The 25800-nt window shown below is 41.5% G+C and overlaps 1 protein-coding gene across 1 annotated transcript in view; it reads right to left on the bottom strand.

Moving 5' to 3' along the window:
- BRINP1 (BMP/retinoic acid inducible neural specific 1) overlaps nt 1-25800 on the bottom strand; it is a 224790-nt gene that overhangs the window by 133328 nt on the left and 65662 nt on the right. Inside the window, exon 2 of the mRNA XM_055145020.1 lies at nt 24104-24371. Within this exon, the coding sequence (XP_055000995.1) occupies nt 24104-24321 (218 nt within the window). The 5' untranslated portion in view covers nt 24322-24371. The remainder of the gene's footprint in view (nt 1-24103; nt 24372-25800) is intronic.

Here is a 25800-nt window from a genome sequence, read left to right as displayed (position 1 = left end):
CCAAGCCCCTCCAGGAGTGATCGCTAAATACAGATCCAGGAGTAAGCCCTGAGCTCAGCCACATGTGGCCCAAAGCCATCCACCTCCCAAAAAGTGAGTCAGTGGTACTCAATAGATTCCCCAAAGGGATGAGAATTAAAGAGACAGAAGAAACAGGATGGTATAATAGGTGCAGACATGCAATAGAACTTCCCTCTGCCATTTCCTCAGCAAGAGACAAAAGAATCTCTCTTCTGAAGTATGATGAGTTATTTATAACAATACCACATAAATCTACTAATTTTGAAAACTACTTTAGAAAAACACTGCTCTCCCCTAGTTAAGAGATGACTCTCCATGAGTGTTGATTTTCTGAAATCTTTGAGGAGCCGTAGAATTATACTGTATATGAAATGCATATGGCTCACCCTCCTCTTCCAAATGTCACCTCTGGATTTCTTATGCATAGGCAAGGCAAAATGCTATCTGGTTATAAATATCTTCTTCATTCTCCCTAAGAAGACTCCATGCTCAGGAGTGCAGGCATCACTCACTCATACAGGCACTGCCCGGCAGATATGAGGCCCTCAGCGAGACCTCTGCAGCACAATGAGGCGTGTGGTCTTTGGAATTGTGCACACGCATTGCAACTAAAATGCACCATCCTTATTCATTGCAAGAGCTGCAACAATTGGGGGGGGGGGGAGAGAAAGAAAGTGCAGTCTCCTAAAAACAAACAAACAAACAAACCTAAACTGAGTACCGGTGATAAAAAGGGATCTCAACAAACAAGAAAGCGACTGTGGAACAGTTAAAGAAAGTTTGAAGAATGTGGCAGAAGACTTTGCTCCAAATTCAGGTCAACTTCTCAGATATATCACATTGGGCAAATCCTTTTGCTGCTTAGAGATGTGATGTTTCATCTGTAAAGCAGAATCGAGTATGACCTACCTCTTATGTGTGAGAAAGTGTCTTGTGAATGTTCAAGCATTGCATGCGGAATTTATAATTGCACAGAAAGAACTTTAAGAGAGTTTCTTCAATCACAAGGTGATTCATAGCCAGACAGTGTAAGTCACGGTCTTATTCCCACACCTGTTCTCCCTTGACTTCATAGTACTCTGTAGACTCATTGTTCCAAAGGCAGTTTGAATCACAGGTATGTGATCTCCCTGTTTTGTGACCTGGGGCACTCATCTCCGCCCCATTTACTCATCTGAAAAAGGGGGAATTTAAAGGTAGTAGCTGCCACATGAGATTGTCCAGAAGGCTTAATAAGCTCATTAAGTTATTTAATTATCAATAGATGCACCATCATCTCAGATAGTTTGTAAGTTTCCTTCTTTTCTTTTTCTTTTTTGCTTTTTGGGTCACACCCGGCGATGCACAGGGGTTATTCCTGGCTCTGCACTCAGGAATTACCCCTGGCAGTGCTCAGGGGACCATATGGGATGCTGGGAATCAAACCCAGGTTGACCACGTGCAAGGCAAATGCCCTACCTGCTGTGCTATTGCTCCAGCTCCAAATTTCCTTCTTTTTGTGCTTTATTTTTCAACTTTGGTTTTGGAATGAGTACCAACTGGATTCTGTTATGGAGTCTTGTCCCTACTGTATTAGCCCCCATGCATGGCAGCTCAACTTACAACATGGAGTAGGAGCATTACAGGATAAGGAGGTCCTCCCCAAACCACTCTTTTTTTTTTTGGTGAACCCAGCTTGCTAATGTTTCCTCCCTTGCCCCTATTCATAAAAATAAAGCCACACAATCTACACTGCCCTTCTGCTGACAAGCATCCAGTCTTGGGTACCTCAGAGACTTTTGGTAAATCAAAAGAATATTGAACTCATTGTGCTGAGGTACAATTTATCCTTTAATCGGTCAATTTATTGGGATCAACTGTTTCACACCTTTGTCTTGAACATCTAAAAGATAGGATGTCTCCAATAATACAGCTGCAGTTCATTTTGCTATCCTCAAATGATATTCTGAAATCAGGCATTCAAATGCATTATTAGGTACCAAAGCACTATTTTCCAGTAGTGGAAGGAATCCAAAGTCAGTCCCTGAGTGCCAGTAAACAGGAACAATAGGACCCGTATTTACATGAAGATGTGGGGTTTACCAAGCACATTTCCTTCCACTTTCCCTTTTGAGCATCACACTCTATGGCCCTGCAGGGGAGGAAAAGATTATAAGTTCTACTTTAAGAAGGAGGAAATTGAGGCTCTGAAAAGATAGATTACTATTCAAAGAGCTAATGGAGAAGAGAAAGAGATGCCAATGCAAATTGGTCGCATATTGAGTTCGACTCCACCCCCTCCTCTTAGCCCCTTTCTGCACTTCTTCCTTGTGTCCAATAACCAACCTCTAAAATATGCTCTCATGTTGAACACTTCAGCACTTGACTTGCAGACTATCTTCAAGCCAAGTCCTACTTTCATTCCTTATGTCGTATTTCACATTTAATGTCTTCAACCTCTCAATTCTTACACCTTTTCCATCTTAATTATCTTCTTCCTCCCAAATTGCTTCTAGAATGTATACTTTACTGAAGACCTAACTCTGATTTCTTGCATTCAAAGAATTAAGGCCTGATTCTCACCTCTTCATTGTCTCCAGGTTCCTAATAGTGTCTTTCCTTTCATATACTTGCCTATCTTCCATCCATTGGGTTGAATCTGATGTAGTGACACATCCTTACATTAGTTTTATTAGCTCAACCTCTTTACCCAATTGCCTTCCCAGTTCATTCATCTGGAAAATCCCCACCATGCTTGCACAACATCACGTCCTTAAATTTTCATTTCCTTGACATCTGCACCTTGATGTGTTCATTGCAGCACTGTTCACAATAGCCAAACTTTGAAAACAACACAAGTGCCCAAGAGCAGATGACTGGTTAAAAATATTTTGATACATCTACACAATGGAATACTATGCAGCTGTTAGGAAAGATGAAGACATTAAATTTGCATATAAGTGGATTGGTCATGGAGAGTATCATGCTAAGTGATATGAGTCAGAAAGAGAGGGCTAGACATAGAATGACTGCACTCATTTTTGGAATATAAAATACCATGAGATTAACACCCAAGGATAGTAGAGACAGGGCCAGGAATATTGTCCCATAGTTGGAAGCATGTCTAAGGAGCTGGGGGAGAAGGAAGTTGGGATAGAGAAGGGATCACTAAGTCAATGATGGTTGGAGGGATCACTAGGGATGGGAGATGTGTGCCAAAAGTAGATAAAGGACCAAACAAAATGGCCTCTCATTATCTGTATTGCAAACCATAATACCCATATGTAGAGAGAGTAAGAGGGAAACTGTCTGCCATAGAGGCAGGGGGAGGAGTGTGACAGGGGCATGGTAGAAATATTGGAGACATTGATGGCAAAAAAATGTGCACTGGTGGAGGGATGGGTGTTCTATCATTGTATGACTGAAACTCAAACATGAAAGCTTTGTAAGTATAGCTCACATAGTGGTTCAATTAACAAAAAAGGAGAAAAAAGTATTCATTTCTTGTGTAGAATAATATACAGTTAACAGATTTCACCTGTTACAAATTGTAGGTTACCAAAATTATTAGAATCTTAACTGCTTCCTGGTGTTTTTTTCTATTTCCTTCATCAGATCCATCTACCATTCTAAAGACTATTTTAAAATTTCCCAAGCACTATAAATACTTCTGGCACAACTCAGTATCTCCATCCTCCATAATTATTTCCATAGTCAAAGAACAGAAGTCATCAGAAGTTCCTTCAGATCCCCACAAGTAAAATTAAGAGATTAATTTGTGCCCACATCTTTCCATTCTTCCTATTTTAATGGAAAAGTGGTTCAAGTTTCACCTATGCTTTTGTCCTTGCTTTTATTTCCTTCTTTCTTTTGTATTTTTGGATCATATCTGGCAGTGATCAGGACTTAATCTATGCTCTGGGATCACTCCTGGAGAGTATCAAGAGACCATGTGGGTTGGTGGGGATAGAACGCAGGTCGACAATGTACAAGGTAAGGCAAATACCCTACCTGGTTTACTCTCTCTCCAGTCCTGCTTTTCTTTCCCAATTCCCAATGGAATTGCTTCACCAAAATTAACTCCATGCTACCCAGGAGTACCTCTTCCCTTCTATAATAAACAAAGCCAACTTCTCTTTATGTCACATCTCTCCTCTTTTCTATGGCCATGTTTCTTAAAAAAAAAAGAAAGAAAGAAAGAAAGAAAGAAAGAAAGAAAGAAAGAAAGAAAGAAAGAAAGAAAGAAAGAAAGAAAGAAAGAAAGAGAGAGAGAGAAAGAAAGAAAGAAAGAAAGAAAGAAAGAAAGAAAGAAAGAAAGAAAGAAAGAAAGAAAGAAAGAAAGAAAGAAAGAAAGAAAGAAAGAAAGAAAGAAAGAAAGAAAGAAAAGAAGGAAGAAAGAAAGAAAGGAAAAAGAAGCCTAGGACCAGGGTGTAGTTCAACCATAGAGTATTTGCCTTGCATGTGTGAAACTCTGAACTTTATTCTTGACACCCAAGAAAGAAAGAAGAAAACAGTCTTTCTCCTCAATTTCAGTTCACTGAAACCTGGCTTCTATGATACATACTCTACTTAAACAGTTCTTGCTAAGGTCAAGATTTTAGTGTAAAGAAATATTTCTAGTTCTTACTTTACTGTGTAATATATCAGAAAACATGACTGAAGATTATATAGCTTCCTTATTTTAAAAAGTCATTTATTTTATCTTACATGGTTATCTCCTGGCTTTACTCCTTCGTGTGAACCCTGACCTTTTCTCAACTTCTCAAATATTTTTTTGGCACCTGTAGTAAGCTTATCCATGAAACAGAACAAGCTCCAAAAGAATCCCTTTAACTACCATCACTAACCTAATGACTCTGAATTCCATACATTTTTAATCTAAACTCTGTTTTTTTGAGCATCAAACGATTTATTGAACTTCTACGTAGTTACTACCTGCTTGTTCTAGGTAGTTTACAACGAACTTTTCCAAAGCTGACTGATTTTCTTCAAACCAGTTCTTCTTGCCTGCTGAGTCTCCAAACTTGATAGGAAATATCACCACCCAGTTCATCTGACCAAATAAAACTGTTAAGATCTAGTGATTCATCACTTAAAGAGTGATCCTGACAATGGCTCTGACTCTTGACTCTTCTTTCTTTCAACTTTCACTCAGTCTTCTTTCTCTTGAAAGTATCTCAAGTTCTAATTTCATTGATAGTATGTTTTTGAAATCAGAAATGGTAAACAAACTACTAGCTGTTGGAGATTACAGGGTGGGGAAAAGAGTGACAAAAAAGAAATAGGCCAAAAGCTGTATTTGTGGTAATGGGGCTGTTCTCTCAAAGGTATCTCTCAAATATGTTGGTAATTACACACTTGTTGAAGTGCTACAGAACAGTACACACAGTGTACCAATGTCAATTTCCTTGTTTTAATTTGGTGCTATAGTTATGAAAGATGCAACCATTGGGAAAACCAGGTGAATGGTGTGAGGAACTGGCCCAGAACAGACCACAGGAATCATTTAGCTTTCTCAAGACTCTTTTTACAGGAGCTCGCATGGCAGAATAACTTGATTTTCTGCCCCTGAGCAAGGAATTCGGATACAGACACCCCGGGTCGCAAGAAGGGTGGTGGTCAGATCAGATAACTAGACCCATATCACATGACCCATATCACAAGACCCATATCACAAGACCCAGGACTGCCCCCAGAACTGGGACATTCCTGAATATTGGCTAGAATACTGATCTCTAAAACCATAGGCTAAGAAGTGATGTCCTTTTAAATGGATTGGTTAAGAAAGTTTGCAATATTACAAATCTATTGGCTATGAAATGCGCGGGCTCTGCTGTAACGGCCAGGGAAGGCCTATATAAGATCTCCTTTGGAGAAGCTCGGGGTCTTTTGCCCAACCTGCTGGACCTGCGTGTCCGGGTAGGCAGCTGGACCCTAGCTAGCCAGTCTTACAATAAACCCTGCTTGCTGTTTGCAGTCTCTGGAGTCTCTTTGTTGTTATAGGGAGATCTTGATCCACACCCTAACAATGGTACATGAAATGGTTCAATCATTGCAACTTTTTTGCCAAATGGTGATTGTCCTAATAAGCAATAAATAGCTCACTATAAGCTATGAAAACAAAGGTCAGAAACAAGTGTTGTTAAAAAACAGTTGTGGGGGGGGGGAATGAAATCCTAGTACAGCTATTCAAGAGAAACTGAGCTATGTCAGATTTTGTGGAAAAAGTGTACAAATATCTCAAATTTCTAAATATTGAACTAAGATAGGATAGAACAATCCCAGCCCTAGATATCTGTCCCAAGAATAGAGAATCATGAAGCCTATTTTCACTGTCATGCTACTCATAACCTTCAAGATGTGGTAAAACACAAGTGCCACTGAATGAAGAAAAAAAATATATTAGGTGCTTGTTTTGTACTGCAGCTGATTCCGTTGTGATCCAACAAGTATTGCCAAGGGTCACTCCTAAACATAGGGCCAGAAATAGTTCCTGAACTGCTGCCTGGTATGGTTCAAGCCTTCCTAACAGCCGCTCTGTCCCCACCTCCCACCCGCTCCCCCCCAAAAATTGTGCAGTATAGACACACAATGGAATACTACTCAGTCATAACTAATAATAGAATATTGACATCTGTCATAACATGGATGGAACTGGAGGAGGTCATGCAGAGCCTAATGAGTCAGAAGAATAGACAAATACTAGATTGTAGGATAACATAACCTCAGGTAGTTTAGGTTTATTGGGAAATTTCCTCTGTGTTTATTTGTGACCTCTTTCTTAGTGTTCTGTTGACTTGTAAATATTGTTTTTCTCTTCTCCTTGAGTCCTTTGCATAGTTTATTCAGAGCCATGTCCTTTTGTATGGACACTGGAAGACTTAGCAAATGCTATGCTTTTGTAACCTGGGAGTCATTTGACTCTACATGATATTTTCCTAGTGGGCTTCTGTTCTCTCAACCTAAGCCTCAGCTGCCCTTATTTCCTACCACGCCCAAAAGCAGGGTCCGGATGAGGGATGGGACGGACCCAGGGCAAGCAGTGAGTTGTGTGCTACCCTGGCATAAAGTTGGGCCTGGCCAAAGTGCCTAATGCTTAACTATAAGTTAAGAGCTTGGTCATGGAAAATGCTGTCATGATCCAAAAAGTAATAACTAGATTCAAACCCTGCTAGGGTTAGGAATGATTAATCTGGCCTGAGCACTGTAGTCTGAGTCTGTGGCAAGATGCTGCCAGGAGATCTGCCCTACAAGCCTCAATGTATCTCTTACTGTGTCCATACAAAAAACACTAGTATTGAGCTGTTGATGGAGTTTTTGGACTGAGGAATGGAGAAAAACACCTTAAGAGGTATTTTGCCTCTGGGCAGTCAGGAAAGGCTTCGGAATGCCCTTAGGCGGTACTTCCTTTGAACCTGGTGCCCTTCAGGAAGGGCTTTCTTATCTTGATTTTGCTACCAGACTGGGTGTGGCCCAGAGGGCAAACTGGAGAAAGACAAGTAGGGGGAGAGAAAGAGTGAAGGAGGCAGAATCCAGAGAAGGAAGGAGCTAGGAAGTAAGAGTGCATGAGATGAGAGAGAAGAAAGACTGAATAAAAGGTAACTAATCAGCAACCAGCTTGGTCCTCATTCTTCCTTTGCCTGTCCTTGGCCAACAGCTGTCCCGATCCAGCCCATACACAGTGGCTCCAGAGCACCGAACGCGGGTGGTGAGCCCAGAGAGCCCGTGAGCACACACCCTTCGTTGAGCATAGATTTTTACACTAGATGGACTCACTTATATGTGGAATATATAAGTAAATATTTATATCCTGGACAGTGGGCAATGTCCAGTTTTTAAAAACTCATATTCAGACAGAACTGAGGTTACAGAGCTAGAAAGCTTAAAGAGAGCTAAAAGAGAGCCAATGGGCTGTGACAGAAAGGTATTGTCAGCTTGGCAGTGGGGTGGTACAGCAACACAGCACCCTGACATTATAATAAATGCTTATAGGGAAAAATAGCATTTATAGTGGAAAGGCAGTACCGCAGGTAAGCACTTGCCTCGCAACCACCAACCTGAGTTTGATCCCCAGTCCCACCCATGCTCCTTCCCTAAGCATTATCAGGACTCACCCCTGAGCACAGACATAGAAGTAAGCCCTGAGTATGATCCCAAACTCACCCAGATAAATTGTCACTGTCACTGTCACTATCATCCCATTGCTCATTGATTTTTTCTCAAGAGGGCACTAGTAACATCTCCATTGTGAGACTTGTTATTATTTTTTGGCATATTGAATACACCATGGGTAGCTTGCCAGGCTCTGCCTTGCCGGCAGAATATTCTCATAGCTTGCTGGGCTCTCCGAGAGGAGCGGAGGAATTGAACCTGGGTCGGCTGCATGCAAGGCAAATGCCCTATCCACTGTGCTATCGCTTCAGCCCCAGATAAATAAATAAAATCAAAATGCTTATCTCATATCCACATCGATGCTACTTTAGTCCAAGAGGCTCTTTTGTCCTGCGGGTCACTGCCCTAACATCCTCTTTACCTGCCATATCTTTTGCACTCTTCAAACTTGACCTTGTCAGTCTGTTCTCTCCATCTTAACAGGAGTGATCTTTCTCAGGGGACACAACCTTAACAAGTTCTGACTCCAAAGAGCTCCCTATTGTCCTCAGGACCTGGTTCCTAAGTTGTGTGCTGAGATGCTCCGGAGCACCACAGCAAACCCACAGGTACACAGCAGGAGATATGAAATGTTCAAGGGAAATGATGGATACGTGACATTTACTGAGCATCCCAAGAACTACTAACCTTAGGTAGTTCACAGTTTCAACACTGAAACACGTGACAGTCTTTTCAGTGATGGTATTTACTCCTGAAGGTGAGCTTTGGGGGATTACAAAATATTGGAGAAAAAAAATATGAATGAGGTACAGGAGTTGATGGTGCTATTCAGTTGCAAGGTTTGAGGCAGCAACCGTGTTTCTGGGAGCATAAAACGAAAACACTGCGTTTTCTTCAATTTGCATAGATGATTCTGCAAATGGCTACTAAACTTATTGGGATATAAATACTTCATTAAGTTATTTGGATCTAACTAACTACTTAATAAACAGAATTATTAGTATTTCTCTGGCCTACAGGAACCATAACAATAACACTGAGATATTAGAGCTTCTAAAAATGAAATTGTTTGGGAGCTAGCACCTTAGGATAAAAATTCAAAGCTTTTTATATAAAAATACACATTGGACTCCATGAACTGACCCTCCTCCTGATTCTCTTCTCTGGCCTGGAGGCTAACATTTTCTCAACACACTGCGCTCTCTCTCTCTCTCTCTCTCTCTCTCTCCCTCTCCCTCTCTCTTTCCTTCTCCCCCTCCCTCCTTTCCTCCCTCCCTCTCTTTGTTTCTCTTTCTTTTCTTTCTTTCCTTCTTTTCTTCTTTCTTTCTTTCTTTCTTTCTTTCTTTCTTTCTTTCTTTCTTTCTTTCTTTCTTTCTTTCTTTCTTTCTTTCTTTCTTTCTTTCTTTCTTTCTTTCTTTCTTTCTTTCTTGTGTATGTGGTGCAAGTGGTGTTGGGGGGGGGGACAGGGCAGGGGATTTAGTTAAATTCCAGTGGTGCTCAGAGATTACTCCTGGCTCTGACCTCAGGGATCATGCCTGGTGGGCTCCTAAGACTATATGGGATATAAGATATATAAGACTATTTATGCGGATCAAATCTCCGCAAGCCATTTGCAAGGCAAGCATCTTTTTTTTTTTCCTGGTGAAAAAACTTTTTTTTAATTTTATTGAATCACCATGAGATAGATAGTTATAAGCTTTCATGTTTGGGTTACAGTCACACAGTGACCAAACACCCATCCCTCCACCAGTATATATTCCCCACCACAAATATCTCCAGTATACGCCCCCCTTTTCCCACCCTCCCCCTGCCTCCATGGCAGACAATATTCCCCATACTCTCTCTCTACTTTTGGGCTTTATGACTTGCAACACAGACACTGAGAGGTCATCATGTTTGGTCCATTATCTACTTTCGGCACACATCTCCCATTCGGACTGAAGCGTCTTAATCACTGTATTTATCACTCTGATGGTAGTTCCCTCTTTCTTCACATACACACAAACACACACACACTCACACACACACACACACACACACACACACCTGACTCCCCACTCTATCTACCTTCTCATCCTCAGTAGCAAAAGGCAGTAATCAGCAGTGCCTTGTTGTCTGGGCGCCGGGAGGGGTGTTAATGCAGTGTCGGCACGTTTGTAGGGACACTACAAACTGTTGGTTGATTTAACGCACTGTGGAGCTATTCCATCCATAGGGCCAGACAATTTCCAGCCACTGTGGAGTCTCCCATACTACTTGCATTCATGTGCTTCTTTCTCACACAACCTTGCACACTTCCTCTCCATCAAGGTGACGTAGCACTAATGTCATGTTTGAGTCACAGAGAGGCAGTCACAAGGGCTTCAAGACAGAAGCCGGACTTTGTTCGCCTTCTCTAAGTCCACAATGTGGGAAATAGCAAGATGTGTCCTGTGTCCTGTCCCTCCCTTCCCCGAGCCCCCCTCCACCACCGCAGGTGAACACCCATCCTGAAATGCCAAGGACTGCTGGGAAGGTGCTTAGGTAAGAACCATTCCCTAAGGAACCAGAGTCTCCTGCTCATCACACATCCCAGACAACCCGGCAGGTATCATGTGGCAGGAACCAAAAAAGGAGACCTTGCAGACTGCTTCCATCGCCTGGGCTGATTAATAAATTAGATGCTTGCAAATCACGGAACGTGTACTGTTTATATGAATCAATGCATGCTGGTAGCTGAAAGATGCCTTCTCTGTGTAGTGCAGGTCTCTGGGGTCCCCGCTCTCAAGTGCCTCTGGCATCAGACATCTTCCTCTTCTCTCGGGTCTTTTTTTCTGTCCTCCTTATAGCAAATGTCTTTGTACTTCAAGAATGAGGTACCGAAGCTACACAGCACACCCAATCAAGCATCCCCCTGTGGCTCGAGGTTCTCCTACACGCCTTCTTGGAAACCCTGGCACTGCGAGCTCTGAGCTAACATGCAGTGATGTGCTGTCTTCTGACTTCTTCCCAACGATGATGCATTGATTGCATCCCTAATTTGCAGGTGAGTACACGGAGGCTCCCAAACCAAGAGCTGCTTGAATTTGGAGTTGTTCTTTATCACTAAGCCATGGGGCTTCTTTTAGGGATTATACAAGCTTCCAGACTGATTTGCAGCTGGAAGTTTCCAGTAAGGTGTGCAAGGCCAGTTGGATTCAGACAAAGAAGAGGATACAAAGACTTATTCCAAGCTAGGCAGAGAATCAAGTGCTAATGAGACCCAGTAATTCGTGATTTGTATGCCCAGAAGGAAGTGCCTGAGAAATAAAGAAATTGCCTGAAGACTTAGCTAGGATATTCCTATCCCTTTCACCAGAGATACAAAGGCATCTAGCTGAGACTGGACTTGACACAAAAGAATGGCCACCCACAGGATGCTTTGAGTGGATGGGGCAAGTGAGCCTTAGAAGCAGTTCAAGCAGAGAGTTAGGTGCAATGCGGCTAGCTCTGTTGGTAGCACTTAGTGATGCTACTAGGAGAGAGAGAATCCTGGCTCTATCACCTTTGTCATGGCGCTCACACACCCTTCCGGTCCTTCAAATGGCTGCCACAGCTGTTGTAAGGGCGTAACGGATGCCATGGCAGGCGGCAGAAACCAGCAAAATCAGGTAGGTCTCAGGTTCAGTTCCTGGAACTGAAACATTTTCCCAGCAATGAGCCAACCTGAACCCGCCTGGAAAGTTCCTGGGCCCAGTAAGTGGGTTCAATCAATCAAAATGCCCCAGAAATTGTCTTTTGCTAACATTAAAGAATGAGTAGCTTATGTAACCATAAGCTGTTGCTGGAAACTATTGTTTAACCATTGCGTGACCACTGTTACCATCGTGTTTGCCTGAATTTTGAAACCTATATACACTGCTTGCTACTTGGAGTCGGGGTCGCTATCAAGAGACCACTCTGCAGGTGAGACAGTAGACCACAGTTAAGTAGAATAAAACTATTGTTTTTGCATTACTGTGTTCACATCTCTGTCCATCTTGCCACTTGGGAACCCATAGTCCCGGGCTTAACACTTTCTTTTTATTTATTTATTTTGGGGGGTTCACACCCAGCGAATGCTCAGGGGTTACTCCTGGCTTTGCACTCAGGAATTACTCCTGGCGGTGCTTGGGGGACCATATGGGATGCTGGGGATCGAACCCAGGTCGACTGCATGCAAGGCAAATGCCTTACCCGCTGTGCTATGGCTGCGGCCCCAACACTTTCTGACCCTTCCCTCAAACTTCCTTCTGAGCTTTCTTCAGCCTGTAGGCAGAATAATATTTCCAAGTGTTTCTCAGCCAAATGGGTCTCAGGTTCCAAATATACTGATTTGAATTCAGGGCAAATCCTGCCAAACCAACAGACACAATTGTGCTCTGAGCCCAAATATGACCAGTAAATAGACCCAAATTCAGTGTTTCTCAGACTGTCAGGTCTACCCCTCTAGCAGAGATGGAAATCAATGTAGTTGGTAAGCACTAGCAGTTTTTTAAGGAAAGGAATCAAAAGGGAATAGATTATATTTCAATGAAATAGAGTGGAACCTATCAAGCTATCAACACACATCTAGCATCACACGGATTATGGCTAGGTGTTTTTCTCATTAATTTTCATTTCAACAATGTTTCTTGATATCTCCAGGTTTACTGAGTGTTTTCACAAAATTATATTTTAAAGGTAAGTTATATTACAATACATGTAAGCATAAACTAAACAACAAGAAAAAATGCTGTTTTATCTAGAAAGAAACAGTCTATCCACTAACTAGAATTTGACAGCTGATTTAAATTCATTTGTTATCCCAAATTCATTCCTATGTTGGCTTCCGGCTACTGATGCAGCAATGTTCTAACATTGAGTTAAAATAAACAGATACACAAAGACTTAGCGTTCCAGGCTTGCTGCTACCCTTTGCTTTCGCAACAACTGTTCCATTTCATTATTGTATCACTGTATTACTGTCATCCCGTTGTTTGTTGATTTACTTGAGCGGGCACCAGTATCGTTTCTATTCCTCCCAGCCCTGAGATTTTAGCAGCCTCTCCTTACTCGTCTTTCCCAATGATTGGAGGCTCTTTCAGGGTCAGGGGAATGAGACATATCGTTACTGTTTTTGGCATACCGAATACACCACGGATAGATTGCCAGGCTCTGCCGTGCGGGTGGGATATTCTTGGTAGCTTGCCAGGCTCTCTCTCTCTCTCTCTATATATATATATATATATATATATATAGAGAGAGAGAGAGAGAGAGAGAGTTCCATCTCATATGATGCTTTATCCCTAACTGCCACCCTCTCAGAAAATCCTACTCCTCCCAGATATCTGAGTTGAATATTCCTTCCATGTGGATGCTTTTCCAAACTCATGTTCCCTTCCAACCCTTTCCCACCTACACAATTCCAAAGCGGAAGGGAGTTCTCCTCCCCCACATAAACACACGCCCAGGGTACTGCTTGGTTAAGTGAATTCAGCACAAGGAATTATAATTATTTGCCTTTTGTCAGTTTTTTACAAGATATCACTGAGTTCCTGGAGGGGCGGGGGACAGGGGCAGAATTCAAGGCATTTCTCTCCTCCCAGGGAACTACTGTAGAGCCTGGTAAAACAGAATCTAGAGATCATTAAACAGTTTTCAAACTCATGTGGGAGGGCAGACGTCCAGACCCTTGACACAGTGCTCTTCTTACTTAGGCACAATCTGGAACAGAGGGCCAGGGCAATAGGACAGTGGGTAGGGTGCTTGCACCCAGCTAGATCTGGCTACATTCCAGCACTCTGTGGTCCCCCAAGTCCTGCAAGGAATGATCCCGAGTACAAAGCCAGGAGAAGGCCCTGACTATTTCTGGGTATAGCCCTAACCACTGCTCTTTCTCAAAAAAATTTAAAAAATCTGGATTTAAGTCTTCAGGGATTTGAATTCATTGTATTACAAATTTCACCAGCCAGAGCAATGACCACATTCTGTCTAAGTTTGATGATACTGTCAGTCTGTCTACAAGAGAGAGATGGATAAGCAAATCCATTTCAGACATTTCTCCTGACAAATGCTGGACAATTGCCCAGTGGAGATTGCTACACACTGGTTTGTAGCTCACAGAAGTCAGTTCAGTAATGGCATAGGAGCAGAGAGGTAAAAACACAGCAAAGGTATCAATTTGGTAGCAATAAAGCTATCGTTCTTGGAAGTGAAGATCAATTTTAAATAATCAACACTGAAGATTACCTTTGAATTGACAGCCAGTGGCTCAGAAGATGTCTGCTAGATATTCCTTCTTATCCTTTTCTATTCTTGAAGACACTGGTCAGAAATTCAGATTTAAAAAGGGATAAGAGGAGTGGCCCTGGGTATCTGCTCTCATCTGTGATGTCAAACTCTAAATGGCTGAAAACAACAAAACTACCATTATGGGATGTCACCCTATTCTCATCTCCTTTTGTACCTCCTGGGCAATCTCTTAAGATATAAAAATTGTCCTTTAATGCATGTGGTTCAAACTCATTTTTTAACAACTTGAGTCATGTGCATTTGAACCTAACAGTGGAGACTATTAAAAAATACTAGAGTCAAAGGAAACTCACTAGATCTCCTAGATCTGGAGAAATAAAGATAGTTTTTTATTGTTGTTGTTGGGGATATGCTCCAGCGGGCACCAGTAATGTCTCTGTTGTGAGACTTGTTGTTACTGTTTTTGGCATGTCAAATACGCCATGGGGAGCTTGCCAGGCTCTGCCGTGTGGGTGGGATACTCAAGTTGTTATGCTCTTGGTAGCTTGCCAGGTTCTCAGACAGGGAAAGAGGAATCGAACCCGGGTTGGCCGTGTGTAAGGTGAATGCCCGACCCTCTGAGCTATCACTCGAGCAAATCAGTGAACAATGGGACAAGAGTGCTATAGTGCTACAGTTGGGCTCATGAATTCTAAGCAGTGAGTAAGAAGGTCTAGGGTTCCTCCCAGCACCTTAACCATCGTACTATCTCTCTGGCCCCTTATTTGATATTTGTCTGGACTGGAGAGTCATTTCTCTGAAATGCTGCTTAAATTTAGCAGCAAGTGAAACTGATTTGCCTTTTTTATTGATGCAACAGTTGTGACACTGATCTGAAGCCTAGAAATGCAGCCTTGGGGCCAAGAGATTGTAGAGTGAGTAAAGTATATGCCCTGTATGTGCCTGACCCCAGTCTGGTCCCTGAGATTTTATATGGTCCCTTGAGCATCACAGGGATGTGATGCTCAAGGGACCATCACATCCTGGAGTGCCCCTCAGTCATCCCAGCAACATATGGCCCAAGCAGTACCACACCCTCCGACCCTCACATTGAGTTATATACACAGTTGGCCAATAATCACTTGGACAACCTCTGAATCCTTGAACATTACTTGGGAGGATCAAAAAAATTATTTTTGTTCAAAATGTGTAGTGTTCTTACCCTTTGATATCACAGTCAATCTCTTTGGGAATCTTTTTTGTTAATCTGGTGCACGTATTTCAGCCATTTGAGCCTGAACTTATAGATCAAAATAGAATTCTTACTATCTAGCTCAATACTCCCTTTTTTCTTTTCCCCCAAAAAATATTAGCTCTAGATCCAAATTTCTCTGTCTCTATACTGTTGACATTTTGAGTCAGGTGACTGTTGGCTGCAGAGGGTTGTTGACACTTGGTAAGGACTTATCTCTGACTGATCTCAGGTCCTGGTTCTCTACAGAAGTGTAGCATTATCTCCAGCCTAGTATGACAAACCAAAACTGTCTCCACGTGTTTCCAAACATTCCTCAGGGAGCAAAATTGTGGCCAGTTAATAATCATCACTCTAGCCCATTGTTCTCATTGATCCTATACCAAAGAAATCCTCTTTGGTCTCCCTTCAAAATTTCCTTCAATGCTGAGGAATCCCTTCAGCGTTGGTATTTTTAAATCAAAGGTATTTATTCGCCAGTGGCTTATAGTACTGAATAGTTCCCCAGCACAGCCTCACTCCTCAATATGTGACAGCCTCCAAAAGTGTCAATGGTATTGTACCACTGAATTCTCCCCGCCACCCATCACTCATTTCATTGTCTCCCGTTTGTTAATTTCCATGTCTTTTAGAGACCCAGAGATACATCTGTGTTTTGTCAGTTTATTTTCTTTGGTTATTTGTATTTCAATATGAAACATATTTATCTTTCACATTCTGACTTATTCCACTTAGTAAAATCAAGCAAGTCGTATCCTTGTTGTCACAAAAGACAATTTTTTGTCTATTTTAATAGCTCAGTAGTCTTCTATTAAATATGTGCCATACTTTCATCCACTCATGTCAACGGGAATTTAATTGAATCTTGTGGAATATAATACATATACTCCTAGATGTTGGCATTTTTAATTTGTTTTGGGGGCATCCCTAGAAGTTCTTAGGAGATTCTGAGGTGAACCCTGATAATACTCCACCAATCTGGCTGACAATTCAATGACAATTCAACCCAAGAATGTTGCACTGTTTCCATCCTTCAGTGCCAAGAACCATCAAGACCATCCAGGTAGTGGGGGGTGAGGGGAGGGGGAGGGTCAGGGAATGCTTTGTGATTTCCTGGACTATACCCAGCAAGGGTTTGAAATCCATATGGTGCTGGGATTAGAACCTCTGTATCTTCCCAGCTCAGCACTGGTATTTTTCAAAAAGTTTGCAGGTAACTCTAATATGTAGTTAAGTATTCAAATATTTAATCGAAGTCTCATCCTGCTTCTCAAGTGTGGCTCTAGAATCCACTAAAGGTCCTATCCCTATTACACACATTATAAGGTCGGGGAATGCCACATTTAGGAATAATAAAATAAAGCCGTACAGAAGTTTAAGATATGGCAAGGAATGGGAAGAACATGACTGTTATTACTTGTGACAAGAAAATTGAAGCTGCTATTCCCATTTCTTTTCATCATAAACCAGGAGGTGGCTCAGCCCAAAGTGCTCAAAGTAAAAGCTCTGCAAGTGCGTGATTTGTTTCACAAATGCCAGCTTCACGTTAGGGTGGCTCTTTACGGAAGTTTGAATACAGGCTGCTGTTCAAAGAAGTCATACTCAAGCTGCAAAGTTAGAAGTTAGGTAGAGCAAGAAAGTCTCTGAGCCTGCACACCATAACACCAGTCCTTCAGAGAAAAGAGATTAAGTGGGTCAAGAGATTTTCTCGAACAGTATCAGAGAGTCCAGGAGAGATCCTGCAAAATCTGGAAGTCAGGATAGTTGTATAGCTTTGGTTTCCCAAATAAATGTGTTTCTGCTATGTGGGAAGCAAAAAAAAACTATGCAAGGTTCATCACATAATTTTTGTTATCTGCCTGTCCATGATCTATCCAACTCTCTCTAGTTATTTCTTTCATTGGACATTACATGAATGAAGATAATAACCAATAAGGAACACATAAAATTGCTACAAGAATCCATCAGTTTGAATAATGTATAAGCAATCTGTTCAGAAGAGGCACTGGTCAGCAATTAACATCATTACTGTTTTGGGTATCATCACTGACTTTAGTGTCATCATCAACATAATCATTTATTTGACCATATGATTATTTTTTCCTTCCTGAAAACACCTTTTTTCCACACTAAACCATAGCTTGATGAAATATAAGTTAAGAAAAGATGATTTAGCCTATCTCATCACATCCTTCATGATATGTGATAAACTTCCTTTCACTCCCATGTTTCCAAACACTCCCAGAAACAAGGGCCCTAGCTCCCTTACACATGACTGACCACATCAGCTAGCTCACCCAGGTACCCAACACACAGGCCTGAAAGAGTTTCAGATTAAGGAGCACATTTTAGTCTCAGCAGAACCATCTACCCAAGTTCAGGCCTGTTCATTTATCTAAGTGGCTTACCCAAAAAAACTTACTACTGGTATTTTTTTCTTTTCAAATGGAAAACAAGAAAAAGACACCAGGAGAAAAGATCAAAATTGAGACTTACTCAACTATTAAAGAAATATGGAGGAAAATGAGGACATCAGAATTGGATTACCAAGATTTAATTTACACTCGAAATCTAAATAATTATATAAAACTCAAAGGTATACCATAAGGCATAAATCTCTTGTTCCATACTTGCCAAAAAACCCCCACTGGGTATGAAACCAACTCTGGTGGCATATGAAGACCACCATGATCAGAATCTCTTCTCTATCCTAAGTAAAATAGAAGTCTAAGAAGATACCACAAGGAATGTGTGGTATCTTCTTAGATAAAAGTGTGGTATCTTCTTAGATAAAAGTCTCAGTAAATCTACTTCTAAAATTGTTGCCAAATTTATAGCATCTACTGATTATCTCCAAGTCAAGAACAAAAACCAAAGAAAGCCCTCACAGATAACAGATATGCTAAGTAAAAACACAGGAAAGATTCTAAACCAAACTTTTTTTTTAATGCTTTGTTTTGCAGTTGGAGGGCCATACCCTGCAGTGCTCAAGGCATACTCCTGGCTTTGTGCTCAGGAAATCACTAGTGGTGGGGTTCAAGGTCCCATATGTGGTGCTGGGAATCAAACCCAGGTTGGCTGGATGCAAGACAACTGCCTCACCCACCTGCTCTGTTACCTCTCCAGCCTCTGAACCAAATCCATTTTTTAAATTTTCATGAGGAAAAGTAATTTCTAGTAATGAGATCAGCTCTCTGAGTGGAGGAAAGAATTTATACTGTTCTTCCAAAATCTTAAATTCCATGTGCTTACGTAGTCCTTGCGACAGCATCAAAAAGCATGTGATATTGATCCCCATTTTACATACGGGAAAACTGAGTCTCGAAGAACTTGCAGCTTGCTCGTGGTCAAAGGAAATTTCCTAGTATCTGGGAACTCAGCCCCAGAAGCCACGATAACAGAATGGACAACGCCACTGGGGCATCGCAGGGGTCTGGTCTGGGCTCCCACCTCTGCCACCGCCCAGGTATCTAACACAGTAAAATGAGCTCAGCCTCTGGGTGCCACAGCTTTCTCATTTGTAATATAGACAATAATAGCATTTCATTCCCAGAATGGCTGCGTGTGTGCATATTGAACAAAACTGTGGAAATAAATGATTTTATTAGAGGCTTTCTCTAGAAGCTTAATGAAAAAAAGAGATATGAGAAAATTTGTATTTTGCAAAGCATTTTCACTCAAACTTTCTCTCATTTGACCTAGTAGGTAGGACAGTCATTATTATCTCTTTCTACAGAGGAGACACTTGTGTATCTAAGCAATTAATTATCCATTCCTATCACTGAGGTGGTACTTGTTTGCTTATTTGCTCTGTTTTTCCTCTTTCCTTGGTAGAGGAAAGGGTGAACACTATAGATTGTGTGTGTGTGTGTGTGTGTGTGTGTGGTGTGTTTTATTGTCTCCTCAGAGTTACTTCTATGTCATCACATCATTACACAGCTATACTATTCAGTTTTAAAGCAAAGCATGTATAAGTAATTGACTGATATATAGGTAAGAAATATAAAGCAGATCCAAATAAATTGCAATCTGAGTTTCCAGATTCTAAGTCCAGACAGTTGTTCACCACCTAAGCATGTTTCCTAAAAAAGGCAACTTTATGTGGGATCCTGGCATTTTAATAGCTGAAGAAAAGGCCTGGCAGTGCACTATAGATTATGCTCCCACTTTACAGACGAGGAAACAGGTTCAGAGAATTTTCATTACTTGGTGAAAATAAAGAATGGGGGTGGTAGACAAGCGGGCCAGTTGCCCTGGTTCTCTGATTTCAGAATCCATGATTTTATCACCACAGCCTGGCAGACCCAAGGGTAGAAAGTTCCCTCAGCCTCCAGATGTCATCCCATGCTTACAAGTGATGGAACATGACACCACAGCACCAAAACCTCTTTGTGCATATTTGCACATTTTATTGCTTGACTCGTGGAAGCAATAAAATGCATCATGGAAGAGGGGTTTAGTTAGAAAGGGGTTTACTTAAAAAAGGTTTTCATCACTGCCAATGGCACTGACTCTCCACCAAGATTCTATGAGCTCAAGTTCGCCTCTGCATGCATCTGCATGAGAACAGAGAAGGTGCACCCCGCTGATGAGAGGAGAAGAGATTTCCAGATTCTTCCTGACACTTCCAGGTCAGTCTGGGATCCAGTCTGGATTCCAAGCTTTGTTGGTGTTGGGAACAAAGAAGGGGGGAATCAAGTAAAATTTGTCATCTAGGACATTTCAGAAAGACTAGCTCTCTGGCGTAAAGTAATGACATTCAGGGAGCAAAACGTTTCGTGATACAAATGTCAAGTTTCTAATGTGTTTTGTCTGGGTTAGCTGATAGGAAGACACGCAGGAAATGACCTATAAAGATACTTAAATATTTCAACAAAACACCACAATGTGAGGAGAAATGGTAAACTGGCAATGGCCCCAAAGAGCATGTCCTGGTTGGCTTCCGCGCTGCTCTGAATCTTGCCTGGATGGATGCAAATATCTCTAGGTACCTATTGGCAACTGTACCTGTAAGAAAATTACAGGAGCCCAGTTCCACATAGTAGGCTTCTTTGCACATTGTAGGCACCAAATAACTGTTTATGCAGCTAATAGTCTCCCAGATATGCCACAGAAGCACATTTCTTTTGCTTTGTAGCATCTATTATATTGTGCATGTGCCTGTGTGTATGTATGTGTGTTTAATTAAGGTCATTCTCCCCTCTGAGAGCAAGGACCATGTTTATTTTACTCATCATTGTATTGTCTGCCCCAAACACAGTGCTGGGCCTGTAACTGGTGCTTAACAATTATTTGAGGATTAAATAAAAGAAGGAAGAAATAACTAGATGACCAGGGGCCTGACTTTCGGGTCGAACTCTATCATTTTAATTAACCACATGTCCTTAGTTAAATCTTACACATAATTCTGAAGACAGAAAGGACTTTAGAAATCAGCTAGTTTAATGATTGTATGCATTGCTTTAACAGTGTACTCAAAGAACAGCAAATGTAAAAAACGAATTTTTGCAAAACCCAGATGCTAACATTCTCTTATATAAGGAGGAAATTCTGCCTGATTACTCCTCCCCCAACCCTTCTTGTCTCCCTACACTAGTTAGCTTGACTATGTTCATCTGTCCCAAGAGTTTCAAAGAGCAATGGTTGAAAAACACTGATCAATGTGATGGGTGAGGAAGATAGGAGAGGAAGAAGCTTACCTACTGTCACAAGGCTATTCCATGGATCTGCATTTAACATCCACATATCTCTGCCCCACCTACTCTCTTCATGACGAGCTTAATATCTGACAGCACCTCTAAAACTACACTAGAAAATCTCACAAAGTGATTGTGAGCAACAATTTTTGAAAGAGCCCATCAGAGCTCTGAATCATTCCACACTTGGATGCATTCTAAGGGAGCTGGGCAAAATCATAGTTGAGAGAAAGATTTGGGGATCAGTGGACCAGTGCTTGGTTCTCAACTCCACTCCAAACCGGAAGGATGTACATAGACAATGCATTCAACCTCCCTGAGACAGTGTTACTATCTGAAATATTAAGGTGCTGCAACCTCAGAAAGAAAACTGACAATCACGGGTCCTCTCACTCTAGCATGGGGTGAGTGTTCCATTTTGGAACTCTTGCAGAGATGGTAGACATGCACGACTCCAACCACTAGTGTATCCATTGGGTATCTGTGGTTCGGCTCAGCATATCCACATACAGATATATTAGTTCAATAGCAGTCATAAAAATATGTCACATACATGTGTGATGACCCACAACAGTCATTGCAATGTCATATCCAGACCACCTATCTCCAATTTAATGTTTCTGTTATCCTGTACCAGACAGTCTTTAAAAATATCCTAGAAATCAAGTTTTAGCTGGTTGCCGCACTCCATTCACATGCCTTATAATCTAGACTAGGCCATGTCCAGGCATACAAGGGATGGTAAGAAACATGTGAAAGTAGCCAGTGCATACCTTTATTTATAGAAGCTTGTTTGTGTGATTATAGATGTGCATTTCTTGTCCAAGCTCTACTTTTTCATGGCTATATTTTATTCAGATCACTCATTTCCTAATATTTAAATAGAAATATGAACCCTAAACACTCCAACTTTAAAGAGGGCATTCAAAGCTCAAATTTACATATAAAGCTAAGAAATTATTGTTGACAAAATATCAAAAGAATATGACATGTGGAGCTTGACTATTTTTTTGGGCAAAATCCTGCAGCTCAGGTTTGCATTTTGACCAATACCAAGGATTTTGGATACCACTAAGTTATACTGAAGAAATAATGGGGTTCCATATTTAGTCATATGAATATTCACAACAGAACCGGCCATGTTCTTTTGGAAACTACTTTTAAAAATTCAAATTTGAAATTAAGTAGCTAGTTATTGTTCTTTCCCATAGCAGGCCTTTGAATCAATAACTATATTTTTGAAATTTTGACACTTCCTCTATTTTGTTTGCTCAGGAAAGGGACATGAGGAGTTGAACACACCCAAAGATGTTCAGGGCTTACTCTTGATTTTGTGCTCAGGAGTCCTGGGAGATCATAGAGGCATATACACTGCTAGAAATTCTACCTGCACTGGCCGCATGCAAGACCAGGGTCCTACCCATCTTATGATCTCTCTTACCCCAATATTCCTCTTTTGAAACCAAAAGTGGCCTATGTTCCTCATTCTTCTGCTTTCATTTTTCATTTTTTGCATATTTCATATTCAGATAGGACCTTTGTGTTCCTGACTATATGCTAGTGCAATAATTGTGCATTAGCACAATTATAACTGTGCCAGTAATTGAATTTTTGCTATTCTTCAAGATTTACAGAAAGTTCATTTGGAACCCTTGCACAGACTGAAGATTTCTAAGACTTCAGTCTACCTACCATTAAATTAGGATTTGAATATACAACATAGATTTACAGACAATTTTAATTAATGACACAGTAGAGATTTTACACATGACCTATTCCTAGTCTACAATGCCATGGAAGGTGAAAAGAGATTTGCCCTATTTTTCCACATCAGAGACAAAAGTGCTTTAACACTGGTACTTTCCCAATAGTAGGACGTATCCTCATTCACCCATTCCAATACGCCCTTCTTCTCCAACCTCAGGATAAAGACTACTCCTCCACAGAGTACCAAGCATTCTACAACTTATTCAAGACCAAATATCACTCTAGGGTTCCAGAATGAAATTATATATTATATCTAAATCCTACCTTCAAAGAGTTTCCAATTGGGTGAAAGTGTTAATATAAGATTAGACTCTAATTTCAAATGAGGTTAAAAAAAGAGGTATAGGTATAATTGAGCTTAGGAATATAAAAGAAAGGATGGTTAAGAGGAATGGGGGAAAATCTGACATAGTTTCAAAGAGGAAGGACCTTACATCAACCCCTTTCTTTTTGGATGAGAAGGCGTCAGAGGATCAGAACCCATTCAGAGGAAGGAAAAGGCTGCTTATTGAGTGACCCTGTGTGTCCAAATGGTGAATGTGTTTGGGCAAGATATGGACCATAATTACAGCATTTGAAACATGACCCTTTCTAAGCCTGACATTTTCTACAAAGTCTTAAGACTACAGAGTCTTAGAAAGCAGAATATAATTCCTAACCGTCCCTTGTACTGACTGTGCTAACATATACAAGTTAAATCTCCTAGCTGAGGATCAGTTATTTCAACTACACGGTGAAGAAAACAATACTTAGCACAAGAAATAAATGGTGTAGGGTATAGACATATTAAACTAAAGAGCATGACTTGAACAGTGTGGGTTATCAATAAATTTTCACTATGTGTTCTTTGGCTGGACATCGGTGACCTCTTATTAAAGAAAAAGTAAGTCAATATGAAGTTAAAAGTCTGCTGAAGGGTCATGATACCTTGACCGTGAGGTTCTTCCATATAGAAAGAGCCACCTCCACTGATCACAGCCGCCACCCCCCACAAACATAAGTAAATAAAATCACAGTAGGAATGAAAGAGAAAGAAGGACAGGGGCTAGCTCAGCCCTGATCTTACCTGTATATTTTATATCGGGTTGTAAATCCTTGACGGTGTCTTTCCACAAAGGATAGGTAGCTCCTGGAGTGGTGGAAAGGCCCCCTGTCTGAAATAAGCCAATCAAATTCCTTGGAGACATGTTGGTCTGTCCCAGCTGACTCCTGGTGGGAGGGCTGCACTGAGATATGGCCCCATATAAACAGGAAGTAGAGGAGCTCAACAAACCTCCAGTTCATGCTTTTTTGCCTGCCTTTTTCCTCTCATTCTTGCTCCATTCTGTGGAGTCCTGTGAAGAAGAGAATAAGAGAGAAAGAAAAAGGAGGGAACAAAAAAAAAAAAAGGTGGGGAGAGGAAAGAGAAAAAACAAAATGAAAGAGAAAGGGAGAAGAAGAAAAAAGGGAAAAATGCTATTAACACATCTTCATCATAACTCTTGCATCAGATGGATACGTGGAGATATATAAAATCAATGTAGTTTCCAGATAAGAACATGGCAGCTGGGGCTGGAGCGATAGTACAGAGGGTAGGGATTTTGCCTTGCATACAGCTGACCCGGGTTTGATTCCCAGCATTTTATATGGTCCCCTGAGCACCACCAGGAGTGATTCCTGAGTGCAAAACCAGGAGTAACCCCTGTGCATCACTGGGTGTAACCCAAAAAGAAAAAAAAAAAAGAACATGGCAGCTACACAGATACAGGCTTACACCCTTGCTTTGCCATTGAGGATAGTGCAAGCAGATACAAACTGTTCAGCCTCTTAGAGATGCAGTTTCCTCATCACTGATGCAAAGGATGGGTTTAAGTACCTCTACCTTGGCACTTGACATAGCAGAAATGTCCAAGGCCTACATGCTGAAAAATGTTTGAATGAGCAAACTGTCTCATATAGCCAGAAAGACGCATGCAGGCAGAACCAAGAGGGCTGCTCTATAAACTTTATTCTCAAACAACTCGCCTCCCAGAACAGGAACTCTATAACTGAGAGGCGTCTGGGTTGACTACCTTCCAGATGAAGAGCTCCTGGAACTCCTAAGAGTCTGATGCTACCCCTCACGGTGTAGCATCTCTTTCATTCAAGGGACTATGGCAGAATCCAACTGGGGATGACCCTGAATCTTACAATTCCTTAGTTTTCAGAGGGACGCTAAAGGTGAAGGGGAAATATTGACCTGGCCTCTCTTTTGAAGGGAGTGGACCAACACAGTAGTAGCACATTGGAGAAGCACTTAAGAATAAGGAATTAAAGGGGGCTGGAGTGATAGCACAGCGGGTAGGGCGTTTGCCTTGCACGCGGCTGACCCGGGTTCGAATCCCAGCATCCCATATGGTCCCCCGAGCACCGCCAGGAGTATTTCCTGAGTGCATGAGCCAGGAGTGACCCCTGTGCATTGCCGGGTGTGACCCAAAAAGCAAAAAAAAAAAAAAAGAATAAGGAATTAAACCGGAAAGACAGTCCAGAATGAACGGAAGGCACTTGGCCTTACCTGTGGCCACAGCAATCATAATCTTTCTTTGAATCCCCCAGTCCCATTACTGGTGGTCCCCGAAGCACCACCAGGTTAGGACAGAAGAGCATAGAGCTTGAGCACTGGCCCAAACTCCCACCCCAACAACAAGAGAAACAAAATAAAAGGAGGCTTCTCTGAAGCAGGGCTCCTTAGGGAGAGGCGAGGCGAAAAACCACAAACCATCGCTTTTTCTGTGGGAAAGCTTT

This window comes from Sorex araneus, chromosome 1 (assembly GCF_027595985.1).
Source record: "Sorex araneus isolate mSorAra2 chromosome 1, mSorAra2.pri, whole genome shotgun sequence".
NCBI lineage: Eukaryota > Metazoa > Chordata > Mammalia > Eulipotyphla > Soricidae > Sorex > Sorex araneus.
The sequence above is the reverse complement of the archived record's forward strand: the minus strand, read 5'-3'. Positions and strand labels throughout refer to the sequence as shown.